Source organism: Alligator mississippiensis, chromosome 2 (assembly GCF_030867095.1).
Source record: "Alligator mississippiensis isolate rAllMis1 chromosome 2, rAllMis1, whole genome shotgun sequence".
NCBI lineage: Eukaryota > Metazoa > Chordata > Crocodylia > Alligatoridae > Alligator > Alligator mississippiensis.
Genome location: NC_081825.1, coordinates 276,670,206 through 276,691,193, shown reverse-complemented (window position 1 = coordinate 276,691,193; position 20,988 = coordinate 276,670,206). Strand labels below are relative to the sequence as shown.

General features: G+C 43.9%; 1 protein-coding gene across 1 annotated transcript in view; it reads right to left on the bottom strand.

Moving 5' to 3' along the window:
* The window catches only part of UNC79 (unc-79 homolog, NALCN channel complex subunit), a 181,668-nt gene that overhangs the window by 67,545 nt on the left and 93,135 nt on the right, over positions 1–20,988 (bottom strand). Inside the window, exons 32-35 of the mRNA XM_019481650.2 lie at positions 19,361–20,590; positions 14,690–14,797; positions 8,547–8,663; positions 3,809–3,892 (exon numbers count right to left, since the gene is read on the bottom strand). Of these exons, the coding sequence (XP_019337195.1) occupies positions 3,809–3,892; positions 8,547–8,663; positions 14,690–14,797; positions 19,361–20,590 (1,539 nt within the window). The remainder of the gene's footprint in view (positions 1–3,808; positions 3,893–8,546; positions 8,664–14,689; positions 14,798–19,360; positions 20,591–20,988) is intronic.

The window sequence follows — 20,988 nt, the reverse complement described above, 5'->3', positions numbered from 1 at the left end:
ATACAAGTATCACACGGGCATTCAGGAAGAAAGTTAGGAAAACCAAGGTACAGTTTGAGATGTAGCTGGCAAGAGAAATAAAAGGCAATAAAAAGGGATTCTATAAGTATGTCAAAAGGAACAGGAACACCAGAGTTTCCATAAGTTCCTTGTGGAATGTGGAAAGCAATCTAGTCACAGACAATGCAGAGAAAGCTGAAGTATTTAATGATTTTTTTTACTTCAGTGTTTACAAGTAGGGTCAGCAACCAGTTGACAAATGCAGTTGGCAGCAGAGATAGAGAAGAAGAGCAGGTTAGGGATTACTTAGAGAAGCTAGGTGCTTTCAAGTTGACAGGGCCAGACAGGATGTACCTGAGGGTACTGGAGGAATTGGCTGAGGGAATTTCAGAACCATTGGCTATCCTCTCTGAGAACTCATGGAGGTTGGGTGAGGTACCAAATGACTAGAAAAGGGAAAATATAGTGCTCATCTGTAGGAACAGGAAGAAGGAGGATCTGGGGAACTACAGACCAATCAGCCTGACCTCTACACCTGAAAAGATCATAGAGCAGGTTCTCAAGGTATCCACTGTGTAGCACTTAAAGGAGAACAAAATGATCAGGAACAGTCGGCATGGATTCACCAAGAGTAAGTCATGCCTAACCAGTCTGATTTCCTGCTATGATAAAGTGACAACCTCTGTGCATAAGAGAGCAGCAGGCATGGTATACAAGCTCTTAATGAGCAGTCCCCAGCTCCAGTAATTCAGATTCATGGTGAGACTCTGGAGAACGTTGAGTATTTCCTAGACCTTGGAAGCCATCTCTTGTAGAAGGTTGACATTGATGAAGAAATCCAACACTGCCTTAAAAGTACAAGTACAGCCTTCAGGCACCTGAGGAAACAGGTGTTTGAAGATTGTGACATCAAATCCAAAATCAAGCTCACGGTTTATCAAGCAGTCATGATCCCATCCACTGTATGGAGCTGAGATGTGTACAACATACAGGAGGCAGATCCTTTGAATCCAGTGGGAAGGCAGATGCACCAACATTAGCGCCTTCCACAAGCAAACACTACAAGCATTGAGACAATGATAATCTGACATCATGGGTCAGCCATGTCAGATGTCTGACTCGACTCCCAAAATAAGTTTTATTCTTCCAGTTCAGTCAAATCATACACTAAAGAGGGCAGGGAAAGTGCTTAAAGGACATCCACAAGGCAGCTTGAAAAAATATATCAACATCAATTCATAGACTATCACCCAGGACTGCCCCAAATGGAGTAAGATTCTGCTTCAAGAATCCCAGTAGTATGAAATCTTACAATGACAAGAGATGAAAAAGCAGGCATGGCAGAAACAGTGTCATGGACTGAATGAAGACTCTGGAGCCACCCATTCCTCATGGAAACATGTGCCTGAACTGCAGCAGAGTCTGTTGATCCCAGATTGGCCTTGTCAGCCATCCTCAGACCCACAGATAAAGCAACTGTGGAAGACAATCATCCTCAACTGTGAGGGATTGCTGATGATAGCTTGACTTTAGTAAGGCTTTTGAAACAGTATGCAACAACATTCTTATTAGTAAGCTAAGGAAAAACAGATTAGATGAAACTACCGTAAGGTAGTTGGACCTAGCAGGTTGGACCATCGTACTCAGTGGAAGTGTCTATACATTCATTAATGTGTTGTAGTTACTGCACATTTAGTTTAGCCTTAATGAAGTACTAACTGAATGCGCAATAACTACATTTACTGCGCAGTAACACTGGCGCATGGTTTTTTTCCTGATGGTTACTGCACAGTAGCCTAAAACACAGCACAGTAGCTTATTAACATGGTTTTTGACTAGCACGCTACTGCACAGTGTTGTTAGGTTACCACGCAGTAAGCATCTCATGTAGACATGCCCAGGGAGTGTTCTTCAATGTCTAGTTGAGAGGAAGTATCAACTTGGATTCACCAGAGGTTTGTCCTGGGTCTGATATTGTTCAACATCTTTGTTAATGAGTTGGATGATGGGATCGAGTGCAGACTTAGCAAATTTGTGGGTGGCACCAAATTGGGTGGAATTGTGGGCACTGTGGAGGGGAGGGCTAAGATCCAGAATGGATATACAGGAGAAATGGTTTGCAATCAGTGAGATGAGATCCAACAAGAACAAGTACAAAGTCCTGCACTTGGGACAGAATAACTTCATGTACAAATACAGACTGGGGATTGACTGGCTAGGCTGCAGTATTGCAAAGAAGGGCCTGGGGGTTACAGTGGACCATAAGCTGAATATGAGCCAACAGTGTGCTCTTTTTACAGAAAAACCCAACAGCATCCTGGGTGGTATTAACAGGAGTGTCACTTGCAAATCAAAGGAAAAGATTCTTCCACTCTATTCAGCACTGGTGAGGCCTCACCTGGAGTGCCATGTCCATTTTGGGGTCTCACACTTCAAGAAGGATGTGGCCAGTTTGGAAAGAGTCCGGCACAAAGCAACAAAAATTATCAGGGCCCTAGGAGGCAAGACTTATGAGGAAAGCTTGAAAAAACAAGGGTTATTTAGCCTAGAGATCAGAAGGCTGGGAGAGGATTTGATAATGGTATTCAAATACCTGAAGGGAGGTTATAGAGAAGTGGAGATGGGCTTTTCTCTATGAGTGTAAGGGACAGGACTAGAAGGAACAATCTCAAGGTGTAGCAGAGGAATTTAGGTGGAATTTTAGGAGATTAGGAGGAACTTTTCTGACTGAGAATGGTCAGGCATTGGAACTGGATACCTAGAGAAGTTGTGGATTCTCTATGCTAGCAAACTTTTCAGAAGCAGGTTAGGCAGACACTTGGCTGAGATGGTTTAGTCAGGGATGATCCTGCATTGAGCAGGGGGCTGCATTAGATGGCCTTATGAAGTCCCTTCCAGCCCGACTTTCCTATGATCTTAAGTCAGCAAGGCCTGATGTTATTGATCTCAGGATCTGGAAAGAAGTAGCTAAAAAAAACAAAGAGCCATTGGCAGTAATATCTGGAAAGTTGGGAATGACAAGTTAGGTTCCTGAGGGCTGAGGAAAGGCTAACACGGTAGCCTGGTTTAATTACCTGGGAAATTACTAAAGCAAATAATTTAAGAATCAATTTGTAAACACATGGAGATGCAAAGTGTGCAGCTCCAAAGCTGCTGTTGCGAAGGCAAGTTCAGTGTCTACTCTCAGACCAAATGATCTACATAAGATCCTACTGATATGTGGATTCACAACATGGGGAAGGTTCTGAGTACTGCTGACATGAAAAAAAGAAAATTTACAAACAACTGTTTTGTTAAATGTGACTGGAAACTTTATTTTCCACACATCAGATGTTTTAGGCAGTCCTTGCAACCCTTCAGTGGTATGGGAAACTTCAGAATGCAAGAAATATGAATTTATTTGCATATGTCTAGCTAGTCTTTGCCTTCCTTTTTTATCATCACTCTGGAAGTTATACTGATGCCATCTCTAGCTGCAGATTATACTTCAGTGTGACAATGTTGAAAGTAGACATAACCATGGCTTCCTAAAAGGAGCATGGTTAAGCTGCTAATAAATAATACTTCTCAGTGATCTTGTGCTAAACAGCAAGAAAAGATGCAATTCAGTCTAAAGAAGAGTTAATTCACTACTCTTTGCAGAACTGTAAAGAAGGCCGAACAGTTTTGCATGTCAGAACAGAGAATTCCAAAAGTTGGGAATAAAGACTCAGTGACTTAGGTAATGGGAACATTTCATTTCCAAGTCATCAGTTCAAGTTTTGCCAAGGTAGATATCCATAAAAAGCTATTACCACACTGAACTAACCTCTTATTCTTAGTGGTGGTCCCTCCAGGTCAGGGTTTAGGCAAACAGGGACATTGCAAAGCCGCTTCCCATGCTGTATCTGTTCTGTGGATAAATACAGGACTTCAGTCTCTGGTACTATTAATCTGGCACCTGTTACCAACACCACAAATTCACTCAAACTCATAAAACAACATTAAAACACAAGTGCACAACAGCTAGAAAAAAGAGGGTTAACTTTCTGAGTATGAAAAGAGAAAGAAAAGAAAAGAAGAAGAAAAAAAGAAGTCCGTAGAGGAAGCAGGACACAGATTCAGCAGTATCAAAAGAAGCCTTTTAGGATAGCTTAGAGTCAAGATCATTTGATAAGGAAAGAATGGCTAATTGCAAGGATACAGAAATAAATGAAAGATGTTAAGAATCACAGAGAATGGAAGATAATGTCTAAGGATGCTGAGGGATTGGTAGTTCAAGAAAAGATTGTGCTGGTATAAGAAAGACACACAATGAGTTTATTTTGTAGAGAAACAGTTTGGAAAAGAGCAGTTTGAAATGAGAGATGAATAAAGATAGGTACAGTATAGCACTCAGTTTATCAGGATCAATGCAGACAACATAAAGCATCCATAAAGTGACCTACGGTTATCTGCTTGCAATATCATGATTCTGTTTCCTCATATCTGTACCTGAGAACCCTCTAATGAAGACTAGTTATATCAAATTTGTGGTCTGTGAGACGCAAAGATGACATTCAACCACCCCTAGCATTTACACTAAAACATGTGTGTTAACCCTTAAACAATGATTTGATTTTGAAGTCAACTACTGAAATATGCTGGAGAGTGCAAAAGTACCCTTGAAAATAAATGTTCACTTAGCACCTTCACCCAATGGAGGAACTAACTCAGAGTGAGGTATGTTGGAGAAAAGCAATAAATATGGAAAAGAAGCCTTGTGGTCACAACTAAGAATAGTAAGGCAGAGCTCCACAAACATATAGTGATTAGAATACTGACTTGGAAGATAGGCTGCATAGCTCATATGAGATGAAAATTGTATCGTTCCAAAATACTAGTTTAGAAACTAAGGTTTTTGTACCAGTGATGACATCGGAAAGGTCTACAGGAGAAAACTTACTTGATATGTTCATGGACATTTTTCACTGACAAATTCTGTGCTTCATGAATCAAGACCACAGTAATGAGCAATACCCAGAGGAGGAATGCAGAAAGAGCAACTCTGAGAACAGATGTTGTGCCTCAGAAACAAGGTTGGGACTGATGGGATTAAAGGTGAATATTGAATTAAGACCAATTTCTGAACTCAATGTTTCCACCAACCTAGCAGTGGGGACACTGGACAAAGTGCTATGTTGCATGTAAATGTTTTAAATCCTGCACCCTTTCCTTGGCACCCACCTAATTCAGTTTTCATTGTCTGCTTTACTTTTCACTATAAGTGGGAGGAAAAATGGAAACCCTAGGGCTGGATAGATACATTCAAAAAGCCCAAGTCGGAATCTAAGCTATACAATTTTCTGTAAGCAGTGCAGTTTAGATGGGTAGCGAACAGAACACACATTCGCCCTTTGGTGGGGGGGACAAATCTTAGGCAGGGTTCCACCATTTTTAAACCAGTTTGTGTGTGCCAAACTTCTGTTCTGTTATGGGTATAGACCAGTTTGTGTGATGAATTTATGTTCTGTTATGGAATATAAACCAGTTTCTAATCATTTGTCCTAAGCAAATGACAGAAGCAGAGCGAGGGTAAAAGCAGATAATGTATGTACCTGACCTAGGTGAATTACTGAATAGAAACCTCATGGGTACTTATACACATGCTTGGGGGTGGGGGGGCAGGGAGTCATTTTAATTAGAGTGGCTCTTTGGGAGGTGCTCTAAATAAAACACATTCAGCGTCTTGAGTATTCAGCATCCCGTGTTTCGAAATGGAACTGCGCGGGGCTTTAGTTCATAGATTTCATAGACATTAGGGCTGGAAGGGACCTCGGAAGATCATCGAGTCCAGCCCCCCGCCCAAAGGGCAGGACGTCAGCTGGGGTCATAGGATCCCAGCAAGATAAGCATCCAGTTTCATCTTGAAGGTGTTCAATGAAGGCGCTTGAACAACCTCCGGTGGCAGGCTGTTCCAGACCTTGGGGGCTCGGACAGTAAAGAAATTCTTCCTTATGTCCAGCCTGAAACGATCTTGTAGCAGTTTGTGACCATTCGTCCTCGTCATCCCTTGGGGCGCTCTGGTGAACAAACGTTCCCCCAGATACTGGTGGTCACCCCTGATAAACTTGTAGGTGGCCATCAGATCACCCCTGAGCCTGCGCTTTTCCAGGCTAAAGAGCCCCAGGGCTCTCAGCCTGTCATCGTAGGGTCTGCTTCCCTGACCTCTGATCATGCGCGTGGCTCTTCTCTGGACTCTCTCAAGCTTCTCCACATCCTTTTTGAATTGTGGAGCCCAAAACTGGACGCAGTACTCCAGCTGCGGCCTCACTAAGGCCGAGTACAGGGGGAGAATGACGTCCCGGGATTTGCTTGAGAAGCATCTATGGATGCAAGCCAGCGTTTTGGTTGCTTTACTAGCCGCAGCATCGCATTGCAGGCTCATGTTCATCTTGTGGTCAATGATGACCCCCAAGTCTCTTTCTTCCATAGTGCTAACCAACATAGCACTGCCGAGCCTATAAGGATGCTGCGGGTTTTTTTTCCCCAAGGTGGAGAACCTTGCATTTATCGGCGTTGAACACCATCAGATTCTCGTCCGCCCACTTGCTGAGCCTGTCCAGGTCAGCCTGGATCATCCGCCTGTCTTCTGGTGTGGATGCTTTGCCCCAAAGTTTGGTGTCATCGGCGAACTTGGCCAGTCCGCTTCTGACTCCAGTGTCCACATCATTAATGAAGATGTTGAACAGTATGGGTCCAAGGACAGAGCCCTGGGGGACCCCACTGGTCACAGGACACCACGATGAGTGACTTCCATCAATTACTACCCTCTGGGTCCGACCCCGGAGCCAATTTTCCAGCCAGTGGATCGTGGGGGACCCAAGGCGATAATTGGCCAGTTTCTCCAAGAGACGATCATGGGACTCCAGATTGAAGGCTTTTTTGAAGCCAAGATATATGACATCAATCTCATCTCCCTTGTCCAGGTGATAGGTTACCTGGTCGTAGAAGGAAATGAGATTGGTCAAGCAAGACCTACCCGCAACAAACCCGTGCTGGCTATCCCTTAAGATGTTGGCGTCGGCCAGTCCATTAAGGATGGCCTCCTTAATAAACTTTTCTAAGATCTTCCCCGGGATAGAAGTCAGGCTGATGGGCCTATAGTTAGCCGGATCCACTTTCCTCCCTTTCTTGAAGATAGGCACCACATTGGCCTTCTTCCAGTCTTCGGGCACTACACCAGAGTGCCAAGAGTTTTCAAAGATCCGCGCTAGAGGCTGGGCTATGATGCTCGCCAGCTCCTTGAGTACCCTGGGGTGAAGATTGTCAGGGCCGGCTGACTTGAAGGTATCCAGCTTCTCAAGATGTTCCTTCACAAAGTCAGCATTAATGGAGGGCAGGGGATCACCCTCACCCGGACTTCCCAGCCCTGTAGCGGGCACGGGCGTCCCATGGGGCTGATGAAAGACCGACGCAAAGTACCTATTTAATAGGTTGGCTTTTTCCTGGGCGTCAGTTGTCAGTTGCCCCATCTGGTTCAGCAGGGGTCCAACGTTGCCCCTGCTTTTCCTCCGGCTCCCCACATATCTGAAAAAGGACTTTTTATTGTCCTTGATGCTCAAAGCTAGCTGGAGTTCAGTTGCAGCCTTGGCTTTCCTGGTCTGCTCCCTACAGGACCGGACCAGTGCAGAATAATCCTCCTTGGAGGTGACTCCCATCCTCCATCCTTTGTAGGCCTAGTAGTTAAAGCATCCTTACCACCATTTTGGAACTCAGGGACACTGAATACATGAGACACTGCAGCACACTAGTGTTCTTGATTCTGGAGTCTGCTCCAACACATTCTAATCAGAACGCATCAGAGTATGTGTAAAAGTACCCCATGAGTCTGCACAGGTTTGCAATAGAATCTCAAAACCGTGCCCACGGAAAAATGAGGCTTCCTCAAATACCAAAGGCTTCCTTTGGTATAAGGTGTTAATACCTAGGGGTGCCTATACACAAGCAGTGAGTCTGCTTCGATGCAGTGTAATTACCATGCTCCAGCAGATTCCAGCAACAAGCTTTAGTTTAAGCACCCCCACCACCATTTTTCAGCAGGGATGTTGATACACAAGACACTCTGAGCACTTTGACTAGAGCAGCTCTCGAACCTGCTCCAATGAAAGTGCCCCCTCCCCCCACACACACACTCCCAGAGCATGTGTATAAATCTAGTATTCCAGTATTATTGCAAAAATACCTTTAAGACTGATCCACTCATACTAGGGGGGAAATCCTAATCCTACTGACATCAATTATAATGCTTCATTGACTTCAGTCACATGAGGATTTCACCCTAGCCGCATATAAAACCATAGCACACATTGTACCACAGGTGTAACATCCCATTACAATGGAGCAATGTGGATTTACACTAAATGAAGATCTAACCCACTGTGTATAATTCCACTGTAGACCTGAGCTTTGTTGTTTTCTCAACTGGCAGAATGGAAATGTTCATTTACATTATTTTCAGTGAATCTATACAGGCATTAATTGGTTGAAGGGAATGGAAACAAAAATAATAGAGAAATATAACTCACCAGTATCCCACGTACTGATGTTATGGGGTGCACTAGATTGGTGTTCCAGCTGCCTCTTCATTAGCTGGTTCATTGTCAGAGCTCCCAAGGAACCCCTTTTCATTTGCCTAAACTGAGCTACAAGTCAAAAATATACAAGAGAGTTAAGAGAAACACATGACATTCGAAGCGCTTTCCTTATTTCCTGATTTTACCCATCTGCATGAAATAGGAAAGGCCATCCTCTGTATAGAAAACTGACTGCTTGACTTCATGATCTTATTCAGGCAATCTAGTCTACTCTCATAAGTATGTAGGGTGAAATTCTGGGCCCATGAAAGCCAATGGCAAAGAACTTTAGTGGATCTAGGCTTTCACCTACACTATCTACCATGCATTCCTTGGCCTTCAATTTTTATAAAAACAAAGCAAAACAAAAAACCCTGAAATCCATTCAAGTGACCAACTTTATTAGACACTCCCCATAGCTTAAGAAACTACCACAAATATCCCTCAACATGCAACCAGACTGTGCCTGACCCAGACTTGTGTGCACATGGTACGGTTAGTTTCTTCCTCAGCAATGCCTCTCTCACACAACATATTAGGGGGGGTAAAATCATGGTGTTTGTATTTGACAGAGCACAATGACTGCTCCTTCTACACACTTCTTAGGAAAGAAAGTGAGTAAGAAATATGGCTTTGTACCGCATCCTGTTCACCAGTCTGCAAAGTGACAGGTGTGCTGTTTATGTGATATACCACCCTGGGCATTGTCATTCAAGGAGGGACTATATTTCCCCAATAGGGTAGTGTGGCTCAGTAACACCTTGTAAACAGGTCTGCATCTAAATAGTAAAAGATGCTTCCTGCCCCTCCAAACCAACCAATTTTTATACATCCCTGAGTCATTCATTATATTTTTGTAACTACATTACTGTTTGCTTTACTGAAAGTTACTTGTTGACAATATTCCCAGAATTAGCCATTATGTAATGAGTATGTAATGGCTATGTAATTAGTATTAACAGTTATCTAATAAGATCAGTGTTATAATCTGTTTCCCTGGCGCTCAAATGAAAAAGAGAAATAGTTGATAGGATACTTCCTACCTACCATTTTCCTCCTCCCTTCCACAGGAAGGATTGCATAAAATAAGCATGCTCCATCCACTTGATGCATTGTCTGAGCAATGTATCTCCATCAATTAAACCAATTTTATGGCTTATACTGAGAAAATGGTCTGGCCCTACACACTCTTAGTCCTGATTTGAGAAAGCACCTCAGCATGTGCTTAAATCTTGAGTAAGAGTTTAAGCATATTTGTGGCAAAGCACCAGCAGGGTGTTCACCATTTAAGGGCTGTTACAGGCTCCATGTGAGCCTGCTTTGCAAGCAGCAGGGAAAAGCCTCCCCCCAGGAACCAATTTTAAGGGAGAAGGTGAGTGGCAGAGCACCTTCAGTGTTTGCCGCTTTAAGGGGGAGATCAGGCAGCAGACAGGTGCAGGCCAGCTATATGAGGCAGCCATTTAAGATCCTGTCTCTCAGGACTGGGGCAGCAGTTTGCTGCCAGCAGCTGAGGAAGCAACACCACCTGGCTGCCCTGTTGGTCAAGGAACATCTTGGAGGTAAGGGAAGGAGCTATTGGGGATGGCAGGAGGCTCCTGGTCCTGGGCATGACCTGAAACTGCACCCTACCAGGGAAGGGTGGCCTGGCAGGGCTGTTTGTGGTGGAACAGCCCCCAAGAAATGCCAGGCCAGTTGCCTCCCCAGTGAAAGGTGAGTAGGGGTGCCTTAACCCCAGCCCTCACCAACTGATGGGTTTATAAAACCAGAGAAGAGTGGGGCCAGGCACACCCATGTGAGGCACCTGAGTCCGTAGGGGTGCAAGACCCTGGAGAGGAGTAATGGAGCAAGACACACCCATGCAAGGGACACCTGAACCCATTGGGATGTAAGACCTTGGAGCCCCAGGAAGGGGCGAGAGTTGAGTTGAGGCCCTGGCTGAGGGACAAGTGTCTTGAGGCCCTGGGAGAAAGGGGCAGAGAGGTCCAGGTAAGCCTTTGGATGCCTGAGGCCATAAGAGGCAACATAGAGATAGAATCACAAGTGAAAGGGGTGAGTCATCAGCCCTAAAATTGTGAACTAGTGGGCAGTGTTACTTAGTGAGGGGCCATGAGCAGGGTCAGCCCAGTGTTCTGCTAATTGCCCACCCACTGTTCAGATGAGGGTCACGGGAGAGGCCCAAAAGGCTGCATCAGGGCTGGCCAAGGAGTGCAGAGTCAAGCCTGATGGCCCTCTGGGGTTGCTCACGGGAGCAGGGTGGGCTGAATTTGGCCCAGTAAGGGGGAATGAGTGGAAAAGGCCTGGTGAAAGCAGGTGGAGTGCTAGAGGCCCAGTGAGAAGGGGGGCGGTATGTGTGAGACCCTGCATAGGGCAGTATGAGAGAGGCCTAATGTTGAGCTGAGTTGGGCCTGGCCTCAAGCTAGAGCATAGCACAACTCACGGGAACATCTGCAAGGCACTGGACATGATAGGGGAAGGTAGGAGTCATGTGTTTACTGCCCTTGGACATCATGGCACTTATAGGGCAGCCTCCCACCTAATTGATATCTTTAATTTATAACAAGGCATGGCAGGCGAGTAAGGTGGGTGGTTTGCCCAAAGACAGGCGAGCGGGCCAGTACTGTGACTGAATCTCGGAGTTTGCCCCCTGTCACAATGTTAAATAAGCATATGCTAAAATATGTTCCAGAACTGGGAGCTTAAAGCAAAATACTTGGTGCATGTACATATGTAATTAACGTGACACAATAAATTCCACAGCTGTTTGAGCTGGAGTACACTGCTCTCAGGTACACTGTTTATACGTGTGCCTGGGACAGCAGTAGTTTGAGCTGGGGCGGTGCAAACCTGGGCTGGCAGGAGGAATAGGGGATCATCCCCAGGCTCCAAGTGGCAGCATCAGGCAGCAGAAGGGCTGGCAGGAGCCCAGCGGCCACCATCTACATGCACATTTGATCACACTTAATGACTCTGCCATAAGATAGTACTGTCAGGAATCGTGCTATCTTACAGCGGAGTTAATTAGTTTACTGAGCCCTAATACTGGCACATGTGTAGACTGTGACACTTTATTGCTACTTAGTCTACTCCTCAGTAAAGTACATGTGTAGATGCACCCACTGAAGCAAAAAGGTTTTATTATGACAATCTTCATTTGTAGCTACATCTAATTCAGTTTAAAAACAGCAGTAATATAATGTATGGCCATACAGTTGTAAACTCCCAAAAATAAACAGCTATGCTTTCAGAAACATTCTAACTGTCTTTCACATTGACAGAGAAGGCAAAGAGGGGAAAAATAAGTGAGATCTAAACTTTCCCAAAGTTTTCATGTGCTAAGATCTCAAGTCCTGATTCAGTCTCTAACTCAAAAAGGATTCAACCTCAGAGAACTCTTTAACAAAATGAAAACTAGCACTTGGCTTTTAATAAGCAGAATGTTAACATTCACTGGGAATCTGCAAGATGAAACAATTTCAAACATTTCAGTCTGTGAAGTATGGTAGTTTTTTTCCCCTTATTTATATGCTTTTAATATACCAAAGCTTGTTTAAACTCTGGTCTGATCCAATTACAACAAAATTATCCAACCCTGCAGTAAACCAAATCTTGCATAACTGAACTTGTAAAATGGAACCAAATTGGGAATCCATTCAATATTTGACTTATTTTCCTTTTGCGCTGCCATTCACATCAAATTAGGAGAATGCAATGATAAAATCCAGTGCAAGGATTATATATAGATGCCTTATCAGTTTATCAAATACATAACTTCATGATGAAAGAACAGCAATTAATTCCAGAATCAAGAACATTGTTTGGAGTGTAGATGACGGTCAACACTGAGAAAATTCTCTCTTTGAACTTTCTCACCAGATTTTATGATTGTAATTAAAGTTTTTTTCATGCATTTTGTATATAATCAGAATGGTATGGAGCAGGTTTGGGTTTCCAGAGCTATTTACCTGCTTTCTTAAGAACAGCTGTAATTTAAAATGGCAATACAATGAAAAAAGCTGCTCAGGCCTTTAAGCTGTATTGGAGCCAGATTGATTGTTGCAGAAAAGCATATAACAGTCTGTGTATTGGATTCTAATAATGGAATAAATATTTCCACGATCTCCTTATTTATAGATAACTTTAAAACCTCCGAACTCTAAGGGAACTGGTATGTGTTATCCTCTGCCACCTGACAATCTAGCCTTAGTTCCTCCATTTCTACAGCCATCTCTATTAGAGAAGACAGATTCTTTAAGAACTTTTTTCTAATCAGAATTTTTGATAATGTGTAGTCTTTATGTCCATAAATAAGCTGCCTAAGTAACACTAAGTATTACAGAAATGCCTGATGCTGTCAAGCAAGATCAGGGCCCCATTGTATTAACAATATAAAAACACACAGTAAAAGAGAGTCCCTGCTCCAAAGAGTTTGTAATCTAAATAGACAAGATAGACAAAGGAATACGTATTGTCCCCATTTAACAGATGGAAACCAAGGCATGTTAAAACCAATGCCAGTTTCATAGAGGTATTTAAGATCCTGAAATGAAGGTGCAGCATTGTAATTGGTTCTGTTTCAAAAGCCCCTCATTCCCAGGGAAGTCAGTGGGAGTTAGGATCTAATTGCATCTGTTTAGATGCTTTTGTAAATCCTATCGCCATTGTTAGGTGCTTCAATATGTTTTGTAAATTTGCCCTAAGTGCCTTGCCAAAGCTCACATGAGAAGCTTGTGGCAGAGGTAAAGAACTCCCCCAACTCTCCTGAGTTTTGGATTGGACATCCTTTATTTTACAGCCCCAAACTTGCTTCCATTAAAGTCAGTGGCTGTAAAATGTCAGTAAGTACACTGAGCATTTCCCTAGCAGCATATGGGCCTGATTCTCCTGTCATTTAAATCTGTCTGCAGACCCTAGACAATGGTATTCCTCATTATACAATGCACACTCCACATGAGAGAAACATTACATTCAGGCACCACTTTTTCTTAGTCCCATCTTTGCTTAAGGATGTACAATGTATAGAATCATCAAAAATTAGGGTTGGAAGGGACCTCAGAAAATCATCTAGTCCAAACTCCTGCTCAAAGCAGGACCATCCCCAAGTAGATCATCCCAGCCAAAGGATTTGTTTAGCCAGGTCTTAAAAATGTCCAAGGATAGAGAGTCTACAACCTCTCTGGATAGCCTGTTCCAGTGCTATACTACCCTCCTAGTGAGAAAACTCATCCTAATAACCTAAACTTCCTTTGCTGCAACTTGAGACCGTTGCTCCTTGTTCTGTTGTCTGTCATCACTGAGAACAGCCCAACTCCATCCTCTTTGGAACCCCCTTCAGGTAGTTGAAGGCTGCTGTTAAATCCCCTCAGTCTTCTCTTCTCTAGACTAAATAAGCCCTGTTCACTCAGCCTCTCCTCTTAAGTCATGTACCCTGACTGGTGCCACCTTTGTCAGGGGGGTCATGTGTTGTCCCCCCGCAGTGACCAGCCTGCAACCGGGGTAAGGGGGGGTTTCCCCCATGGCCAATCTCACAGACCAGGGGAGAGGTCCCCCTGCAGCCAATCAGGCCGACTGAGAAGGGGCCACGGCACTTCCAGGAGCGCCACAGCTGCTTCATCCAGGCACTCCCACTCCCTGGCTGGCGCTTGCGGGGGGGCACTGGTGCTCCCGCCTGCCCCGCCTGCCCATCGCCTAAGAGGAGAGCATGGCCTGTGAGGGGGTGCACCAGCACTCTCAGGTGGTGCATGTGTACCCCTGTGCACCCCCTACATGTCACCAGTGCCCCAGCACCCTCACCATTTTCATTGCCCTCCACTGGACTCTCTCTAATTTGTCCACACCCTTTCTGTAGTGGGAGGCTCACTATATAGAGCAAGAAATCCAAATGCTATGAAGTCTATATCACAATAAAACCTTGTAACTTCTAATTGTTAGCATCATGCTGTCACTCAGGAAACCAACAAATCTAACTATACACTGTACAAATATACTTCCAGGCATGTGCAAAATTTGGAGGAAGGTAATGTACCAGATGTTGACATATGCTAGGGGTGCAAATGCAATGACTAAGTTTCAGTTCTTGCATCCAGGAGAAAACTTACTCGATATGGAAGAGTGACTACTTGTCTCTGGCACACCTGCTTCAAGTGTTGGAGCAGAAGATGATTCTCTTGGCATTTCCAGAGTTGAAAGTCCTTTAGCAGCCGGATCTGCGCAAGGAAATGATGCTTAAACTCTGAGTGTATTACTTAAAAATCAGTGTATATTTTTCATCAACTTTCTCTCCACTTGGTATTTGTACATCTTTTCAATTTTGCCATCTGGCACCTCAAATGGCTTGAAAGGAATGACATGTGTGGTGATATAAGAGCAGAGGGAGCTATTTCTAAATCACTTTTCAAGGGAGATTTGTGAGTAAATTCCTTGGAGAATATTCTGATATTATGCAAAATATAATCCACGTGTACAATATAATTTATACATTAATATTGTATAAAACCAGTATAAAGGATTGATTGCCATAACTCTTGAAATATCTGATATTCTTTGTAAGGCCATACCTCCTAAAGTCACATGATTTCAAGGAAAACTCATTTTTCATTTAAAAAAAAGTTTCTTGCTCTTAAGCCCCTGGCACATATTACACTTAAGACTTGATTAACCAGTATATGACATGTTAAGTTGGCCACACATTAAAGCAATGAATGGCATGATAAAACAAGGAATACGCCACAAAATTATTACACAAAAAACGTGTAGTAACTTCATGACTGATTCCTATCATGCCACTAATTGAACGTGTGGCCAGGCTGGGACTTCCAGTCATGGGGTATGTTCCCACAGCTGACAAGGCTCCCAGCTGTGGGAGCTTGCTACTTGTCAGTGCAGGGAGAATCCAGGATTGTAATCCCAGGCTCCCTCTGCACCAGCAAGAAGGTGTGATGAGATCTGATGCTGAATCCTATAATCATACCTCCTGCCATGCACATGTGGCATGGCAGGAAGTGCAATTGTGGCAATCCTGCAGCAGATCCTATCATGACTTCACCTGCACATCTGCCAGGCGTCTACTAGCCACACAGAAAACTCCTAAAGGTTCAAAACCAAAACCCAAACTATTATTTTTAAAAACCATATGATTTTACAGTAACATCATGGGGCGCAGGTTGTGGTTTCCCTTTCTTGGCGGTTTGTTTTGTTTTTGAAACAGCTTGGGTTTTCACCATGAGAGGAACAGAATGAAACATTTTTCTAAGTGGTGTTGTTTGCCTTAGGCAAGAGTAAACTAACTAAGAAAACATGAATTCATATTTGGGTTATAAAAAGCCTGAAGCAGGAAACTGTACCCAGTTCACTTGAAGGAACAGGGCATTTAGATAGTCCATTGAGAAACAAATTAAGTCTGAATCCTTTCCAAAAGGTATTATAGTATTTGAACTTTGGCATCCTGCAATAAGCATTTGGAAGAGCAACTATTAAATCATGATAGCAATATCAAGTATGCTTACCTGAACTATAATTATTATATTTACAGACTAATGAACTATTCAGGATGACAAAAGAAACAGAATGCTCAAGTAAAAAGATGCATTAAATAACCTTTATCACTAACAGCAAAGTATGATACTAGAAACTCAGGTCATTTAGACCCCTGCTATGTTACTTTTAAGGTATGATTAACCAGTTAATCAAGTCTTAAGTTGTAAGCTGACCACACATTAAAGCAATCAACAGCATTATAAAAGAAGGAATAAGCCACAAGGTTATTCCAGAGAAAATGTGTAGTAACCTTGTGGCTGGTTCCTATCATGCCATTAACTGACTGTGTGGCCAAGCATGGCCCCGCAGCTGGAAGCGTGGATCAGCTGTCAAGGCATCTAGCAATGGAAGCACATGGTATGCCCCTGCAACTGAGTGCCCCGTCAGTTGAGGCAGCTCCCATCCACAGAAGGTTGCTACTTGCTGGTACAGAGGGAGCCCAGGACCATGATCCTGGGCTCCCTCTGCACCAGCAATAAGGCATGATGGGATTTGAAGCACAGTCCCACAAGCACACCTCATGCCATGCAAGTGTGGCATGACAGGAAACACAGTTGTGTGGATCATGCATCAGATCCCATTGCGCCTTTATCTGCACATCAGGAGGGGCCCTTAATAGCACACTGTGAATGCTTTATGCTTTCTGCCCTGAATAACAATGCATTCAGAAATGCATTATCATGTCAGATGTAAGTGCGTGACATAAGGTACGGGGCTAGCTAGTATCTCCGACGTGTCAGAGCTCTCACAACTATTCCAAGCTCAATTCAAAAAGTGTTTGTGAATATCCCAAAAGGAAAACAGGATGTCACTGATTTGCATGCCCAAAAAGGTAGAGCCCGAAAAGGTATGAGTGTAAGTGCCCCCATTTTCTTCTGTGCACCTGTGCTAAAGATTTCATTCCTATTTCCACACGGCAGCACTGCCTCCTTGGCTCACTACAACCACAAATGGGCCTAGGCCTCTAGCCTGACAGAGCACCAACACTGATCCCAGTCAAACACCAACCCCCTTATAAAACTGAGATATAACTGTTACATGATGGAAATTAATGGAAATTAAGGGTAGGGTGGGACTGTGGAATACCCAAACATTGCACATCACCTCTCTAGTCTAAAGAATATTTTCTCTTTTAAACCTGGAATGTAAATACTTGCTGTATGTAACAGTAAGTTCCAAGTAATAGTGAAAAATACTGAGGGCACCAGTCCACTACCTGTCAAATGTAGAGAAAAACTGGAGTCAGGAAAAATTTAACATTTTTTTTCAGACAGTGTTGGATAAAATACAGTTTCTTCCTTGATGAGAAACCAAGCAGAAATATTTTGTTCTAAGGCTGGCACAGTCAGGGGTACTGCAGAAATACCAGGTCTTCCCCCAGTAAAGCAGGCTTGAGCAAAAGGTATAACATACACTGCAGTTCACAGTTATCCAGATATAGGGGGTTATCCAGTAAGAGGGATTTGCAAAGGTTTCTTGAGAAGCTTGTGAATGAGAATGAAATATGAGCAAATCTCAGAACCTAAATCCTGCTCTTACTGAAAAATAAGTCCAGCAGTCTGCATAGTCCTAAACCAGTGATGCCCCACCTTTTTGCTCCGTGGACCAGATGATGCAGTGTGGGTCTCTGGACTGGGTCCATTCCACAGGCCCAATCCAACGCATATTGGATCAGGTTCCAGTCTCACATACCATTTGGTGGCCACAGCCCCATGTGGAATCAGGCCCACAGTCTCAGCCCAGCCCCAGCCCTAGCCCCCCCTGCACTGGATCAGGCCTCATCATCCCAGCCCCAACATGGGCAGGATTGGGCCCCACCACCCACCCCCAGCTACATGCATGCAGGATCAGTCCCTACGATCCATCCCCATCCCTGTGCCCACCCCCATGTGCTCCAGATTGAGCACTGCTGCCCATCTCCAGCCCCACAAGCACAAGATTGGGCCCTGCCCCCCCACACATGCATTTAAGCATGCCTAAATTTAATGCACATTCACTTAATGTGCATTAAGTGGGTTTAGGCAGGCGTCTACACATGCAGGCATTAAAGCACATTAATGCTGTGTGTGGACTGACTTGGAGCTAAATGTGCTTTAAAGCATCCATACGTGCATTGATGCGCTTTAAATATTCACACTTAAATTTGATACCTCCATTTTCCTAAATTCACCATTTTTAATGCGTATTAAGGGTGCATGTGTAGAGATGCACCCTTAATGAGCATTAACTTAGGCTAATGCGCATTAAAGTATCATGTGTAAATGCACCCCATGTGTCATTGATGGGGCCCCATCACCCATCTGTGTGCATGCAGGTGGAATCCTGGGTGCAGGGGCACATTATCTGGCCCACAGGGCTTGGAAATTTGGTGATGGAGGAGTAGTGGCAGCCGCAGCCGACCCTAGGGGTATGCGGGGCCTGTGTGGGAGAGGGGGGCTGCGGGGGGGTGGTGAGCAGCCACAGTGTAGAGCGGGTGGGGGGAGGGGGATGACAAGCAGCTGTAGTGCGAAGCCGGCGTCATGCAGTGACCGCATGGAGTCATGGCACCTTCGGCACATGCCAATGGTGCTGTCCGTGGGGCCTGTAGAGCATTGTCCATGGGCCCCCCAAAGCACAGGGCCTGGGGCAGTCACCCTGATTCACCACCCACCCCCCCACAAGGGATAGCTCTGGTAGCAGCCTTAATTGCCACTGCAATCTCCAAATTTCTGGACCCTTAGAGAGCTCCACAGTCTGAATCACATGGGCCAGAACTGGTCCACGAGCCAGGGATTCTCACCCCCGCTCCAGACTAGATATCTTCTTTGGCTTCTACCAGTTTCTGCCTAGAGAAAACAAGCTGTAAGAACACTCCACACAAGCAGAGTGAATGCAGACTCAATTAGTAGATTTTAAGGCCAAAATTGACAACTGACTGCTCTAATTTCCAGAATAGTACAGGCCATTAGAATCTCTCCCACTAACTCCTATATCAAACCCAGTAACTTTTGTGGTGGAAGTATAGCACGCCTTTTCAACAAGCTACTAGTCAGACATGGTGTGTATGCAAAATAGAGTCCTAACAGATTCCAGTATGTTCTATATGCAAATTCATTGAAGAACAGATGCTTTGGAAGGGTACAACTGTATGCAATGAGGTCTCTGGCATATATACAGGACTAAATGATCAGGTACATAATCACAAATTGTGGAATCCAATAACAACTTTTGTTTTAGTTACTGGTTGTGCTCACCTGCCTCCTTCTGTTCTCCCAGCTTGTCTAGGATGTTGAAGGAAATGTCAAGGTACTCTCTCTGGATAGCACTCACAGCAATCTTCCTTTGTTTTCTCTGCCTGGGAACAATCTGAATCTTAAATTCTGACTCCTCAGCTTCCTCCTCCTGTTTCTGTTCTATATTTTGTTCTGTGTCAGACTCTGTGTTGGTGTCAGGTTTATCAGTTTCTGTTTGGTTTTCCAAGTCTTCTGGAACCTTAATAAGGACAGATTTTACATTTGAACTTGGAACTGCTCCACTAGGCTTAATTTCATCTATGTTGAGCTCAGAGTTATCATCAAGGGACATTTCTGGAACAGCAAATGACTTTTGCAGTAGGTCTCGCTTTTGCTTAAGTGTTAGCGGGCTCCCACAGGACATCTCTTGAAGTTCCTCTGGCTTAGCTAGCTCTTCAAAGTCCTTTTGATCTTTGGAAGCTGCGGAAGGGATTTCCTCTTTTCCTAATGAAGCATTATTGCTCACATCCTTAGAAGTAAAGTCTTTGGAACAATCCTCAATGCTGAACTGCACCAGGGGGGTTATGCTGAGGCTGAGTACAGAGACATTAACAGGAGTTGAAGGAGGTGACACAGCAATTTTGCCAGAAACCCCATCATTTATCTTGTTTGTTGCTTCTTCTTCTTCTTCTTCATCACTCTCCACTATTCTAAGGGGAGGAAGTGGTTCAAAGACTAAAGAGTCACTGTCTGAAGTGGAAAGTACCGAATGCTTTTCAGGCCCCGATGTGGAGTCAGAGGACAAATCTATCAGATCTAAGTCCTCTTTAGAAACAGAAGATTTAACTGGAGAATCCACTTTCACTTCATAGGTTTCCATGCAGTTTAACCTCACTTCTGGTATTACAGGTCTCCTTGTTTCCTGGAAACTTTCCATGGCAAGAGGATTTTCTTGAGTCTCTGTGTTCTCAGTCCTGGTTGAAGAATTCTGTCTGGGTCGTCCATAATCATTCTGTCTATGCATGATGTAAGGAGCACTGGCTGGAGGCTTATCTAAGTCACACCGGTCTATGCAGGACTTCCTACGATGTTCATCTAATGTAAACAACAGGGAGTCTGCATTCCCTATATCAAGAGATTTTTGTTTTAGAGAGCGCAGTTTTTTTTTCTGAATGCTTTCTTCTCTCACACAGCGGAGAATGCTGTCTTGTAAGGCCCCCGTTTCTCTATATTCAGCCAGCTCTATTTCACCTGATTAAAACAGAAAAAGCTAGTACTATTTTATTGGAGATTTGGGGCAACAATCATGTCTTCATCTCATAGTAACAAACTCTGTGTTAAATCTTTGGTCAAAATCATCTGCGATTTGTTTTTACCTAAGAGCCATGCTACAAAAATCATTGTAACAGACAACCAAAAAGCCATAACCCCAATTAAATTACACAAACCATTGGGTTTTGAACCCAAATTCTCAACTTCAAACAGATGTACAGTTGAAAGGGTTAATTTGGCCATATATATTAAATAAAAGTTAGTGGGCTAAAAAGTTTTCTTGACGTCTGTTAAGGATGGCTGCAAAACATGAGCAGTGAAGCCACAAATGCTTTAGCACAGGAGTTGGTAACCTTTCAGAAGCACTGTGCCAAATC